Source organism: Mastigoproctus giganteus, chromosome 10 (genome assembly GCF_048544385.1).
Source record: "Mastigoproctus giganteus isolate SK-2022 chromosome 10, ASM4854438v1, whole genome shotgun sequence".
In the NCBI taxonomy this organism is placed as follows: Eukaryota; Metazoa; Arthropoda; class Arachnida; order Uropygi; family Thelyphonidae; genus Mastigoproctus; species Mastigoproctus giganteus.
In genome coordinates, this window is record NC_143584.1 from 125,244,146 (window position 1) to 125,259,876 (window position 15,731).

The following is a 15,731-nucleotide window of genomic DNA, read 5'->3' on the forward strand; positions in this document are numbered from 1 at the left end:
ACTAAATTTCTGTATGAAAGTCGATTGAAAGATAAACTCAAATCAGATGAGAGTGATAATGTTGCGGAAATCTGGTCAAACATGAAAAAATCAATTCTGGGAGCTGCTGAAGAAAGTCTTGGATATAAACCTATAAAGAATAAAAACTGGCTAAGAACTTCGAATGAAGAATTGAAACAAACAATTGATGAGAAAAAAAAAAGGCCTATAAACTGTTCCTGCAAACTAAAGACCTACATCTACACATAAATATAAAAAGCTTAGAACAGAAGTCAGAAAACTAACCAGAAGAATCCAATGAGATGACTGGGATAAATTTGTTAAAACTTATAGAACACGATATCACGCCTAAAAAGAAGAGGTTTCAAAATTTTTAAGGAATTACAACTAGACACAAATGATCAAATAAAAACCAACTCTATCTCTCAAGCAGAATGAAAGCAGCACTATTCCAAACTGTGGTATAACCCTGAGACTAGAGAATGGTAAAATAAATCTGTGGCAACTGAAGATGAAGAAAATATATTGGGAGAACTAGAGTTAATATTACAAATATCAAAAAAAAAACCAAGAAAGCTCAGGCATAGACAATTTGAATGTAGAACTATTTAAATATGGTGGCACCTTGTTAAAAAAAAAAACACACTACTAAAATTATTTAACATCATATGCCATAAGCAACAGATACCCAAGATTTGGGGGGGGGGGCGCCTCCGTAGCCAGGTGGGAAGGAGCAGCAGTGCGTAGCATATGCTTCTTGATTAGACCGGGGTTCGAGCCCATCACCACCAAATACGGAGGATGCGGAAAGGGCAGGGAATGACCACTGCATATTCCCGGAGCAATATGGCCTTAGTTGCTAATGCTCCTAAAAACCAAACAACAACAACAAACCAAATATTGTGAAACAGGAATAGTAATCAATTTACACAAAAAAGGCTCCAGAAATAACCATGACAACTACAGAGGGATAACACTGCTATCAACTACTTCAAAGCTATACTCTAATATACTAAAGAATATACTTAATAAATATAGTGAACAATTCTTAGAAGTAGAACAATGTGGGTTCAGAAAAGGAAGAAGCGCAATAGATGCTATTTTCTCACTACAACAAATTTTGGAGAAAAGAAGAGAATTCAATCTACCAACGTTCCTGCTGTTTATTGATTATGAAAAAGCATATGACAGTATAAACCGGGAAAAACTTTGGCAGATTTTACATGAAGAAAATATTCCAACCCAATTCTAGGAAGCGATACAAATCCTAGATAAAAAATCAAGTCTGCATAAAAATATTCTAATGGCTAACTACAAGAGCCAATTAACACCAGTGAAAGAGTCAAACAGTGACATGGACTGTCACCAAATTTATTTAATATCTACATCAATAAAATTATTTAAGAATGGAAACAAACAATTAATAACAGAATACAGTTGAACAACAGGAATAAAATCCAAACTATATTATATGCTGATGATCAAGTTATAATTGCAAAATCCGAAGATGAACTACAGATAGCAATTAATGAACTGAATAAAATAAGCAAAAAGTATGAGATAAATCGCCATCTCAAAAACAAAATCAGTGGGATTATGTAGGAAAAACATACAAAGAGTCAAATTGTTATTGATGACAAAATAATAGAACAAATATCTGATTTCACCTATTTGGGAAATTTAATATCAAATGAAGGGAAAGACATCCACACTAAACTACAAAAATATAATAAAATGAAAGGAATGATTAAATGTCACTTGGAAAACAAATGACAACTGAAACAAAATTATGACGGCACAACCTCACTTCAGAGTCAACCCTCTTGTACAGCTGTGAGACTTGGGTAATAAATAAGAAAGATGCACAAAAACTAGAAGCAGTACAAATGAGATTTTTAAGAATCTCATTACAAGACTGGATCATCAAAGAAATTCAGATATTTGTGAGAAATTAAAAGTAGATAACATAGGAAATGGCATAAAATGGTATCATAAAAAAATGGATCAGCCACATAAAAAGAACGAACCCAAACCAGATCCCAATATTAGCCTTTAACTACAGACCTACAGGCAAGAGAGATGTGGGTCAACCAAGACAATGATTTTGAGATCAAGAGCTACAGTGGAACAGGTCTTAAAAGACCTAAGCCAGATCAAGTTCATGATGATGATGATGATGACACCTCTTTGTAAGAATACGAATCTCATCATTCAAAGCAGCTTGAGTGCAATATTTACATGTTCAAAAACTGACTAAATAAAACAGTCCTTTTATAGAAAGGGGGTGCATGGTAATTGTCATAATGTAACAGCATACTTATTGATTGATTTGCTATATTTTAAAATCTAAAGATGTTCCTTTCCTGGTTAATGTGAGGTTTAAGAAACTAAGTGTTTGGATTCTGTTTTCAAAGTAAATTTTAAAGAGGTGTGTGCACTATTGAATGTATTCATAATATTGTGTATAGATTGGCAATCCATGATGCAGAGCACATCATCTGAATATTCCATAGTGCACAGTTTGCAGGTGAAAGGTTAAATAGATTTGTTCACTTTTAGCAAGATATAATTCGTATAGAGGACGACTTGTTTTGAGGTCGTTAACACTACTCCTGGATTTGTTTAAAATCTCAATTTTCAAAACGTTTGTAGTTTGTATCATTAGGATATTTACCAGTTCCAATCTGCAATTAGCAGTTTGATCATTGAACCAATGGCAGAATAGCAGAGATCAGAGGGCACAGAGGGAGAATCAAAGGGTGAAGTGAGCAATTACAGACCTGTTAGCTTGATTTCTATTCCAGGGAAAATTAGGCAGCCACTGCTTGAAGTAAAGCAGGACCATCTAGACAGGAATGCAGTTATGCTATGGTGACAAAGGAATTAAAGATGTAAAATAATTTTGACATTATATACTTGGATTTCAGGAAAGCTTTTGATGCTGTACCACTTAAAGACTGCTGTGCAAAATTGGAGTAATATGGCATTAGGGACATTATTGCCACCATTGCAAATGCAAGATACCACTCATTTGTCAATGAGTAGCAGTAATCCCAGAATAACATACTTACTATATGATATCACACTCAGGGCATTGGAGAACAAAAAAAGACCTGTGGGGTTTGGGGGGGGTAATTGTGCAGTCAGACATGAAGTGCTCAGAGCAGTACAGACAGGATACTTACTGGGACAGTTCGTCGAGTTTTGTCAGTGATATTCAGGAATTTTGCCAGCAAGGGTAAGGAGGTAATTGTACTGTTATGTAAGGCAATGGTTAGACTGCATCTTGAATACTGGATACAGGATCTGGAGCTCTCATTTTAGAATGTAAGCGGATCTGTTGAGATGGATGCAGAGAAGAGCAATGAGATTAGTGAGGAGAATGAAAGGGCACTCTTACCATGAAAAACTTCAATTCTGCAAATTGCTGTGTCTGGAAACCAGACACCTGTGAATAGATCTGATTGAGATTGAGATGTTTAAGGCTTTGAGTGGATTGAGTAAGTTAAAGGCTGATGGCATTCTTTCTCTTGCTCAGACAACACACAAGGGGACAAATTTAAACTGGGAAATCTGTTCTGAATTAAACCCTAAGGAGTGACATCTGTGAAACAAATCTTCATGCATAGGAATGGGAAACTTGTTCCTACTAGAAACATCATCCTGATCTCTAATTCACCGACATCTCCTAATGGGATCAAAGCTGGCTATATCATCTGTCCAGTGCATCCATATATCCCAAATCCAAGGTGCTTTAAGTGCCAGAAATATGGACACTTGCAAATGGCTTATTGTGGAGCTGTTGCATGCACTCAATGTGCTCCAGAGGACCATGAAACTACATCATATTCAAATACAAATCCCACCTGCATTAACTGCCAATTGGATCACCTTGCATACTCAGAGGAGACCAGAGGTGGAAGGAAGAAAAAGAAATACAAAGACTTAAGAAATGGTAAAACCTATGAATGCAAATAAACCTATCTACGCCCAGGTGGAAGTAGAGATATATTCTATCGGAATTCAGACCGAAATGACCCCACCAAAAGTGTCATTCACTCCCATCACACGCTGCTTGCTAAGTTTAGTAAAAACCCCACAAGGATCAATCAGTTGCTACTCCTATATCCTTACCTCCTAATGCTCCACCAGTAACAAAAGAAATCGCTGTAGAAAAGAATAAGTGACCTAATGTACATCCTTGTTCTCAAAAAAAAATGAATGTCGAGGAGGAGGAGGTACCTGGCAAAGCAGTCTCAGAACTCTTTGCTGGGGAGGAATGACCGAAATGACCCCACCAAAAGCGTCATTCACTCCCATCACACGCTGCTTGCTAAGTTTAGTAAAAACCCCACAAGGACCAATCAGTTGCCACTCCTATGTCCTTACCTCCTAATGCTCCACCAGTAACAAAAGAAATCGCTGTAGAAAAGAATAAGTGACCTAATGTACATCCTTGTTCTCAAAAAAAAAATGAATGTCGAGGAGAAGGAAGTACCTGGCAAAGCAGTCTCAGAACTCTCTGCTGGGGAGGAAATGGGCAAAGGACAGCATTCATACTTCTCCAAAAGAGATAAATCCAAGACTAAGAAAAGTAAGCCCTCAGCACTTTGGAAGCTGCCTGATGGACCCACAAAGCTCAAATAATGGCTCAATTCTGCAGTGGAATTGTTGTGGATTCCAGCAAAATATTGACGACATTAATACCCTCCTCCAAAAGCACGAGCCAGTCTGCTTTTGCTTGCAGGAGATATATTTAAAAGGCTAAAGAAAATCCATCAATTCATAATATTACTATCATATGTAAGGACAGAACTGGGGATGCACCTCTCTGTGGAGGAGTTGCCATCCTTGTGGCCAACCAGACCCCATTCCAACCTGTGCTGCTTTCCACTAACTTAGAAATGGTAGCAATTCATCTTACAGTTGAGATTTTATTAAGTCTGTTCTATTTACTTTCCACCTGAGGCCGACATCTTCCAGTCAGCCCTTGATGATCTCAGAGTGTAGCTGCCATCCCCTGTCATTGAATTCTTGGCGATTTCAATGGACATAACACCATGTGGGGGTGGTGCTGACATTAATGGAAAGGGACATGTCTCGTAAAGCATGTGCTCACTGACAATGACCTTTGCTCTTCTAAATGTGGCAACTAACACCTTCTTCCACATGCCTACCCATACGTTTTCTGCCATTGATCTTTCTATCTGCTCTACTCCCTTCGTTAACTTGGGAAGTGGAGGAGAACCCATATCGTCCATTCAGGTTACAGCAGTGGAAGATTGATCAGGCTCACTGGAATGCCTTTCAATATCTGGCAGAGTTTGACATCAGTGCAGTCAGTCAGGAGCCTATCAGTGATGTGGTTGTCATTCTGAAAACATCTACACAGTTTTCGATTTTTCCTAAACCGTGGTGGAATTCAGAATACACAGCAGCAAAAAAAAAAAACGACTCAAAGACCATTGGCTGTTGTCGGATACCATTTTGATGATATCCGACCAAACCAAACATGCTACATTCACCATCAGAGTCAAAAGTAAACAATGATCCGTTTTACTTCATCTGTTACCCAGTCCACCAGCACTAAAGTGGGCTGGGATAAAATCTAGAAAATGAAAGGAAAATATACATATCACTCTTCGCCAATCCTAAAATATAATGGATGCACTATTGCAGAGCCAACTGCAATAGCCAATGCTCTTCGAGAATAATTTTCAAACATCTCTGCAATATCTTCCTATTCTCCAGAGTTCCTAAGGTGAAACAAAAAAAGTGAAAAACAGGCATTTAATTTCGCATAAAAGGGCCTTTCCCTACAACAGGCCCTTCACTATACAGGAACTAAAAGCTCTCACTCTTTCTAAGCAAGTGCTGTTGGACCAGTGGCACTCATTTTGAAATGATCAAACACCTTTCACCAAAATCTATGAATCTTCTTCTACATAACAGAATATTTTTTGAAGAGCAGTTTCTGAATGCCTGGTGCATGACAACTGTTCTTGCCTTTGTGAAGCCACGAAATGATCCTAAAATCCCTACCAATCATCATCCTATTGCTCTGACTAGCTGTCTGTGCAAATCCTGAAGAGAATGGTCAGTGTTCATTTAATATTGTATTTAGAATCAAGTGACCTCTTCAGCATCCAATGCTGCTTCCGAAGGAATCGTTCCTCTCTGAATGATCTTATTAGACTGGAAACATTCTTGGACACTTTCCTAAAATGTGAACATCTTGTGTCTGTGTTCTTTTATATGGAGAAAGTGTATGGACATATCTTGGAGATTTGACATCTTAAAATATATGCATAATCTCAGTCATAGAGGGCATGTCCCTGTTTTTATTAATAACTTTTTAGCCAATCAGTCTTTCCAAGTTTGTGTGGGATTCTCACTCTCTCGTCCCTTTTGCTGAGAGGAGGGAGTACCACAAGGATCGGTATTAAGTGTCATGCTTTTTGCCATCAAAGTAAATTCCATCACCGAACAACTTCCTCCAACTGTAAAAAGCACCTTTGGTGACTTTAGTATATTTTTTCAGTCATCCTTTGATTATTGAAAGGGTTATTGAAAGACAACTGCAACAAGCCATCGATTGCCTTAATTCCTGGGCACTTCCTAATGGATTCAGGTTCTCACTGCAGAAGACCGTTTACGAACACTTTTGTCATATGCATAATCTTCAACCTGAACCTCAATTAAGGCTTGAACAAAATGCTATTCCAATAGTGTCAGACACAAAATCCTTGACACTCGTATTTGATAGAAAGTTGACATTTCTGGAATGTATCCTTCAACTCTGTACAAAGTGCACGAGAGGACTAAATATTCTTCATTCTCTCTCTCTCTCTCTCTCTCTCTCTCTCTCTCTCTCTCTCTCTCTCTCTCTCTCTCTCTGTGTATGTTGGGATGCAGACTAAATATACCTTACTATGCATCTACCATGCACTTGTACAATCCAAACTAGATTATGGGTCCCAGGTTTAAGCTTTAGCCAGAGACATTGTACTTTGATGGCTGGACTTTGTCCATCATCAGGCTATCTGTATTGCTTCTGGAGCATTTCAAACATCTCCTGGCCAGAGCCTATACATGGAAGCAAATGAACCACCTTTGTCACTTCGACATAAGCAGTTGTCTCTAAAATACATTTTAAAACTGAAATCCCTGCCACACCATCCTACATGGACATCCATTTTTGAGCCATGTTGGGAAAATTTGTGCAATGGCTGTCAGACTGCCACTTGTCCTTTCGGTATTCACATCCAAGAGCTACTCAGAGTTTAACATTACGATAGACAAGGTTACCTAAACACCACTGCAAACCCTACCACTTATACTCGTATTCCATCTTGCGACTTTTCCCTTAAGAACTGGGTAAAGTCTGATACTCCATCATCTGTCTATCTGCAGCTTGTTCAGCACACTGAGCTGAACACTCCGACTTCCTGCCAGTTTACACAGATGGCTCAAAGTCGGAATCATGTGTAGGATCTGCTGCTGTTTTCCAAGACACTATTATATCTTAGCAGATCCTTGCTGAATCCAGCATATGAACTGCAGAGCTGCATGTTATAGAGTTAGCCTTGGATTACATTAGAACTTATCAATACCAAAGGTCTATAATATATTCTGATTCATTGGGCATATTACAGGCTTTATTAACTTTGAGACAATTCCCACCCAATTCTTTCTTGGTTCAGCAGAAGATACATTCTCTTTATGAACACAAGTCTGATATTTGCTTCTGCTGGATTCTTAGCCACATTGGGATCAGGGTAAATGATTTAGCTGACACCACAGCCAAATCAGCAATTCCCACTAATAATCGGCGCCTGTCAGTTCCCTATACAGAAGCCGACCGGGCTAGCCGAGTGGGTAAAGTACCTGCCCGGCAACCCAAAGGTCGCGGGTTCGATTCCCGCCTCGGGCTTGGATCAAAGTACTGCAAAAAACCTTGGGAGGTGCAATATGGCCACAGAAGCCGATGCGCCAACAACTACCAAATCAAAAAAAAAAAATCCCTATACAGACTACAGGCAAATAATACACGACAAGATATACTCCCAATGGCAAGAATTATAGCATAGACAGACAACAAATAAATTATATCAGATAAAGCATGTAAAGGAAACGTGGTAGTCTAGACTGTGCAGGAATCATGGCTTGGAAGTTGTTCTTGCTCGACTCCGAATAGGACAGTCATATTACACACTCGTTCCTGCTGAGGGAAGTTGGCCCTCCTATGTGCAAGTCTTGCAACACCATTTTATTTATAAAATGTTTGTTTGAATATACCAGAATTTATTCTGGTTTACATTTGTGTATATATCTTGACGTGGTAACCTTTTGAAAAGCTTACCCGTGTCTTTTGAAAGAAATAAAAAAAATACTTTTTATGGAATGGCCATGGAACACTATAGCCTCGGTTGCTTTTGCAGCAGAAAAACAGAAACCAACCAACCTTAATTTTCAAAATCAATGCCATTATATTAGTAGTGGCGAGCAAACAATGCAAGAAAGCCGGTTTCCCTTATCACCTGCCCATTCATTCTAATAGGTTGTCTGGTTCTTGAATTTGTTCAAGCTGCCCCCACTTCCACAACAACAGATGGAAGTTTGTTCCTGCAGATAACTACTCACTGGCTGAAGGCAAACTTCCACACATATATCTTGCAACCATCCTTCCTCAATTTGAATTTATGCACTCTCGTGTAGTCTGAGCAAGAGGGTCTTTAGAGCAAAGTTTCTGGCATACCCCCTTCTCCCTCAACCCATGCATGTACTACTAGTGCTAATATTAATATAAAGTAGTGCTAATAATACAATACTATAATATAATACTAATATGTACTAATACTAACACGAGGTGGTAGATGACTCTCATCAACCGGTGCAATATCACCACTTTGCTGGAGTGAAGTTTCTGGCATCCTGTCCCTCCCCATCTCCTTCAACCCATGCACGGTACTAAGTACTATAGGTTTTGATACCTTTCATGTTTGGGGTTTCATAAAAAAAAAAAAAAAAAACTGAGGAAAGATAGATGTACAGAAATTTGATCTCGGCCAGTAGGTAGTTGATTGTGGAATAAACTTCCTTTGGTATAATGGAAGCAAATAGCTTATATAAATATGAGGATGACTAGACATTCTTAGAGGTGGGATTGATGGGTGGATGATAATGGGAAGTTTGCTTCTTTTTTTTTTTTTTTTTTTTTCTCTCTCTCTCTCTCTAATGTTTTGTGTTGTACCAAACTCTTCTTTGAAATCTCTCAGAGCTGCTGAATCATAATCTTTCCTGATGACGGTACCCTAACATTTCTCCTATTTATTGCAATTGTACACTTTATATTTTTGACTGTCTTCTCTCCTTTTATAGTTTTGTTACTTATTTTAGATTGTTATGTAATAGCTCATGTCCCTTTTATCATACCAGTCAAAGCTACCTGCCATTGTTTAATGCCTGCTCTGGTACTAACTAGGATTCTTTTATATACCGAGAATTAAATAAGTAAACTTTTAAAAACAAATAATGATATTCATCAGTAACTTCTCAATACACATGAATTGTGGCACTAATTGCATTAATTCTCTGGATTTTTTCCAATTTTGGACTAACAGCCCATGGGAATAAACAAACGCTTAACAGCTTATTACAAAGTTGTAAGAACTTTCTGTGGGCTTTGATTTTCAGTTTAATACTTTAGTCATAGTTATTTGCAAAAGTAGACAGAGTTGGTGAAATGTTGGAAACAAGAAGCCAACAATTGAGAAATATATACCTACTGCCTGATAGAGCGAGCCAGCTGTGTATATTTTTATTTCTGAATGCATACATTTTCATTTCAAGATATTTCCCTTGAGCCTTTACTGAAATTTTGTAGAGTTAAATAATTGCATGGATCTGAGATTTTATTTTAATTGAAGAATCACTGCTTTTACTAAATTTATAGTGCATTTTATTTGTAAAATAATAAGAGAAGTTTACCTCAACGTAGTATGTAGAACACTTCCGTATGATATTCTCCAGAAATTAAAACGAAAAAATTGAAAATTTAACTGTAGAGTAACAAATAATTAAAAATCAATTTAACGCAATTAAAAATAAGGAAATTAATTAAAAGATAAAAGAATTTAACGAAAAAATTGCAAAAAGATTTTCCTTCCTGAGGCTGACAACACTTTTCAACCCGTATGTCGTGATCACAGGAATGAAAATAATGAAAATAAGCATTTTATTGAAAAAAGGAAGCTATGTTTCATTAATACCCAAAGTGAAAATAATATGGGGAAGGGATCAAAAAAAAAAAAATTCAAAAGGGATCTCTATCTAAATAACATACACCCTAAAAAGGAAACAAACTTGCTTGCTGCGAAAAGTACAAGTGTTGTGATCCAGTTTAAGTGATTGAGTGACCGGGGTTGTGAGTGTACCCATTACCAATCAAAGCAGTTAGTAACATCAGAAGCTTGCCCAACTACAGTTGTCTGTTTTCATCTGCTCAACTTTTACAAAAAAAAGTTTGTAAAAATACAAACTTAAAAAATAAATAAATATCTGGGTTTTGGGTCCTCCTGGTTTTCAAGATGCTGGATAATGAATCCAGTACTGTATGTTTTTCCTCACTTACCAACTTTAGCTGGAGCTCTACAAAAGTGACATTGTTAACCTTTCACCAAATACACTTTGGGATACAATTGATCCCAGATGCCTACCAGTGGGTTTAATTCTCCTATATTAAAACCTTAATATGGCACAGTATGTGTCATTAATACAGCTGCACAGTATGTTTTGTAATTTGCAAATGATCTCTTAGTAACCATCACCCTGTTTGCATCGGCTGCCTTGGGCTAAAGAACTCAGAGATTAATTTAATATTCAAATGAAAAGGAATAAATATCTGTTTTTCTCTCTCTCTCTCTCTCTCTCTCTCTCTCTCTCTCTCTGAAAGTTTTATTTTTGTTAATTTCATTCCTTTGAATTAACAGCTTGTGTATAATAGATGAATTTAAGAATAAAAGTGCATAGTCATTGTAATATTGTTATATTCCATTTCAAAGGATTTTTCTTTTTTCCCTTCCTAGAGATACCAAAAGCCACTTTTTAAAGAAGATGACTACTTGGAATTATATCGAAAAAGAAAAAAGGTTTTTAATTCTCGTCAGCTATGTGCTCTAAAGGAATTGTTTGCTTGGAGAGATAAAACTGCTCGAGAACAGGATGAAAGCATTGGGTTAGTCGAATATTCAGTAAAACAGATTATTACTGATCCCCCCCATCCCAGGGTGATTTGGAGTGACATTGTTGTATTTGCAGTATTTCATTATGCAGTTGGATATTGCTGTAATTTACTTATTTATTTATTTATTCAATTTAATAGCTGGTACATGCCCCTGAACAGCAATAGCTAGCAGGGTAATACAGTAGTTCAACGACCTATTATAAAATTTATATATACATATACATTTTATAATAGGGGCATGTACATTATAATCAATGCTATATATTATTTAATTCAAGTTCTGATATTCAGAAAGTGAGAATACCTTGGACCACAATCATCATAAATGCAAGTGTGAGAATTTTTCTCAGAAATTTAGTGGTTAATATACAGGGTGTCCGGGCTAGAAGTATCCAAAAATAATGACTTATAATGCAAAAACCACTCATTATATTTTCTCAAACGAAAGCGCAGTCGAGAGGAAATCTCTCCAAGATTTGTTTTGTCACATTGTCAAGGTCACTAGTGCAGGTGCATCACCAGTATTTGCGCATGTGCAAAAACAACATAAGAACGGCCATTGCCTCAGTCCCTCATCATTTGAGATGTGGATGCTACAGCAGCATTTGCAGTGCATGCTTTGGTTAGCTGAATTTCAATCAGTTACGTGTGTTCAGTGGCATGTACGAAGGGAATGGAATGTGGATCCTCCCACATCCAAATCCATTCTTCTGTGGGATAAGACTCTAAAAGAGACGGGAAGTTTGGTTTCACAAACTGGGGAACACCCAAAAAAGCGTTTGACCGATGAGACTGTGGATCGGGTGCGTGAGTCATTCTCTAGGAGCCCATGTAAGTCAATTAGACTGGCTAGTAATAAACTGCAGATTCCTTGTTCAACAGTTAACGACATTGTTCACAAATGTCTCCTTTTGCGTGCGTACAAACTTCAACTTACACCTTAAGTCAGATGATCAGACAATCCCAATTATCTTGATCTGTTGTTGTTTGGTGATGAATCAACCTTTCACATTTGCGGGAAAGTTAACAGACACAATTGCTGTATTTGGGGTATGGAGAATCCTCACCAAGTGATCGAAAATGAAAGGGACACACCAGAAATCAATGTCTGGTTAGGAGTGCACAAAAATGGCATTATCGGTCCATTTTTTTTCATAGAGCCCACAGTGATGGGGCACACTTACCTTGACATGCTGCAGATCTTTGCTGTTCCACAGATTCCCCCAGGTTTCAGCAAGATAGTGCTCCACCACACTTCCATCAAGATGTTACCACTTTTTTGAAAAACAACTTTTCCTGAACGTTGGAGCAGAAGAGGAGACCCAACTGCCTGGCTGCCTAGATCTCCGGATATGACTCCATTGGACTTTTTTGCATGTTGCTTTATTAAAGACTGTGTACCAGAGAAAAGTTCATGATTTGGACGATTTGAAACAGCGTGCCATTGAAGCAGTTGCTCTAATAATGCCTCAGATGCTGGAAAACACTTGGCAAGAGCTCGAGTATCGTTTTGACATCTGTCGAGCTACAAAAATGCCTACATTGAACTTTACTAACCTTCATAAAAACTTGGTGAGTTACTCTCTATAATAACAAAAAAATTCTTTTAATACACCTTATAGATGCTGAGATATATGTGTGTATTTTTGGATACCTCTAGCCCGGACATCCTGCATGTAAACAGAAGCAACATTATAAAAATTCATATGAACCACTGAGTTCTAATTGGTGGCAGTAACTTGCAGATGTTCATTTACTAGTTCTCACTATTCATTTCTTTGTTTTTCTCCAAAATATTTGTAAATATTTTGTTGGACTTCTCTTCTATGTTCATTGCATTCACTATTAACAGTGTGTTTGCTGGAAACATTTCTCTAATAGTAAAGAGGTTTGAAGGGATGAGACTAGTAAATAGCAATTAATGGAGTTTCTGCTGGTTTTTTTTTTTTTTTTTTTTTTCCTGCTCCCTGATGATTTCCATTGTTTAGGGGGCAGAGAGTTTAGGGTCCAGTGGTTAGTTTGGAGAGTGTGGTGATGTTTTTTTTTTATAATTACTGTATGACTCCAGGATTGTATATCCAGATTTGCAGGAAGTATAGATATTTGTATAGAAGTTTAGATCTGGTTAGCAGAAAACCAAATCTGTGGTTTTTTGCTAACCATATCTATCTCAAGATCCAGTATTCTGTAAAGAAAAGATTCTATAAAGAGATTTTTGTTTTTCTGTATAACTTGTGAAATCCTGGGTGAGATTCCAAAAACAGTTCCAAAGTAATTGTGAAAAGAGTCTTTGGGACAAGCCTTATTCTACAGTATGGGAAATGCTGGCTTCATCATTAAAAATTTTTAGCTTCCTTGGTCAATTAAATTAATGATTGTAAGAAAAATGGCACTTTCAAAGCCAAAGTTTCTTTCAAGAATTATCTTAAGAGCTTTTGTCATTACGTTATCAAAAAGTGGTTTAATATCATAGGATATTGCATCTAATTGTGCTCTAATAGTGTCAAGGTTTTTTTCTCTGATTTTTTTGTAATTTCACATGCCATCTCTGGCAGCTATGAAGTGTAGCTGCCAGAGGTGGAATGTGCAGTTACACAAAACCAAATAACAGAAGTTTAGTAATACAGATGTAATAGTTTCAGAGAGTAAATATTAAAAATATTAACCCCTTTGGTGTCATGCCTGGAAAATATTTTGAATTAACTATTATCTTTTAGCTTGGTAAGGGACTCTGCTAATGATAACAATAGTTCAAGAAGAGAAGTGCCCATTGATAACCATTCTCTGGCTTCTTCCACTCAACTATCCCTTTATCCATAGGATCTACTTGCTCCTAATTCCACACTGCTCCATTTGTAAAGTAGTCTTTCATGTGGAACAGTGTCAAAAGCGTTTAGCTTTTGTGAATTTGAGAGACGTTTCCACATCTCCAGTCCATATGGACCTCTCCCTAAATCCAAGGATGCTCTTATAATTATAACTAAAGGATTGTTTGTCTTTTGCTGCCTCTCATAATACAATTGGATAATCCTGTCTGCCCAAGGTGCCTTATTTACTTTTCTCTTCCACTTTCCTATTATTACTATTATTAGCCATATGGTGCAAGGAAGCCTGAGGCTTATGTTGCACCAGCTAAAAAAAAAATTCCCGAGTTACCCTGAGAGAGAGAGAAAGAGAGAGAAGTAGAAAGAAATCACTAAGAAAGAGAAGAATGATGATGTGAGCCCTTTGGGTCTCAGGTATCACAAAATCATTTAGCTCCCTGTAGTTTGATAAACTTCTGGCATCCCCACCTCTAAAAAAATTTTTATTTTGGAATGTAGATGTAAAATCTATTTAGTTTGTCAGCAACCCAAACAGGATCATCAGTGGTCATACCATTTCTAGTGGACCAGTGTGATTCATCTCTTTCTTTGTACTATTAACATAATTAAAGAAGTCTGCTACTTTTTTTTATTCATTGCCATAGAATTAAGTAACTCCTTCCTGAATATATTATGATCAATACTGATAGGCAATTGTAGATATGCAATACTGATATGCTGTTGTAGAAACAGTCATTCAGTAAATCCAGAAAAGTCTTCTGTGTGAGTGTCTAATCCAGATGTTCCATTTAATATCTGGAAAGTTAAAATCCCCCATTATAAGACATTCTGATTTACTGGCTTAATCTACTTATCTCTATAAGTTGTTTATTAAACTCATTACAGTCATTTGGCATATAATAAGCTCCTACACCAGTTGAATGCTGTCAACTAGTTGCACTGCTTTAGATTCAGTGCTTCTTAACCAAGAGCATAATTCCTCCATTCCTCAATCATTTCTGTGTACATTGTTATCGCCATATTCAAATTCCACATCCTTTATGTCTGAGGGGCATCATGTCTCCGATATCCCTACATGCCTACGTTGTATCCAGCATATTTCTAAAAAAAAGAGTGAGAAATTCATCAGGCTCCAACTCTTGCACTGTCTTGAAATTTCCTTCTGATGCAAATGTGGATTCTATCAGTCATAAGTGCACCAGTGTGATATCTTGGCACATGTTACTCATCTTTTGTAAAATTTAGTTAAAAAGAAAAGTTTGGAGAAATTCAGCAGGTTACTGTTGATATTTCTAAGGCTTTTTATCATGTGTGGCATGAAGGTGTAAACAACTTACATCTTATGGTTTGCCTTCTGTTTTTTGCAGTTGGATAGTCAGTTTCTCTCTGGCTGCTCACTGTAGGTGATCATGGATGTTCTGCTGTCTAACTTCCCAACTAATGCTGCTATTTCCCAAGTTTCTGTTCTTTCTTTATTGTTTTCTTCCTGTGTATTAATAGCTTTCTTGCACTAACTGGGAATGCTGTCTTTAGTTTTGCTAATGGCAGCATGCTATATTCCACCAGTTTGAAAAAACTTCCTTCATAAATTCAGTAATCAAATCAGTTCTTCTAAATTAGAAATCTTGCTAAAACTGGGAATCCTAAGAATCCTAAAACTC

The 15,731-nt window shown here is 37.1% G+C and overlaps 1 protein-coding gene across 1 annotated transcript in view; it reads left to right on the forward strand.

The window, feature by feature from the left end:
- Rrp6 (exosome component Rrp6) overlaps positions 1-15,731 on the forward strand; it is a 260,374-nt gene that overhangs the window by 118,848 nt on the left and 125,795 nt on the right. Inside the window, exon 11 of the mRNA XM_090383738.1 lies at positions 11,088-11,236. Within this exon, the coding sequence (XP_090239864.1) occupies positions 11,088-11,236 (149 nt within the window). The remainder of the gene's footprint in view (positions 1-11,087; positions 11,237-15,731) is intronic.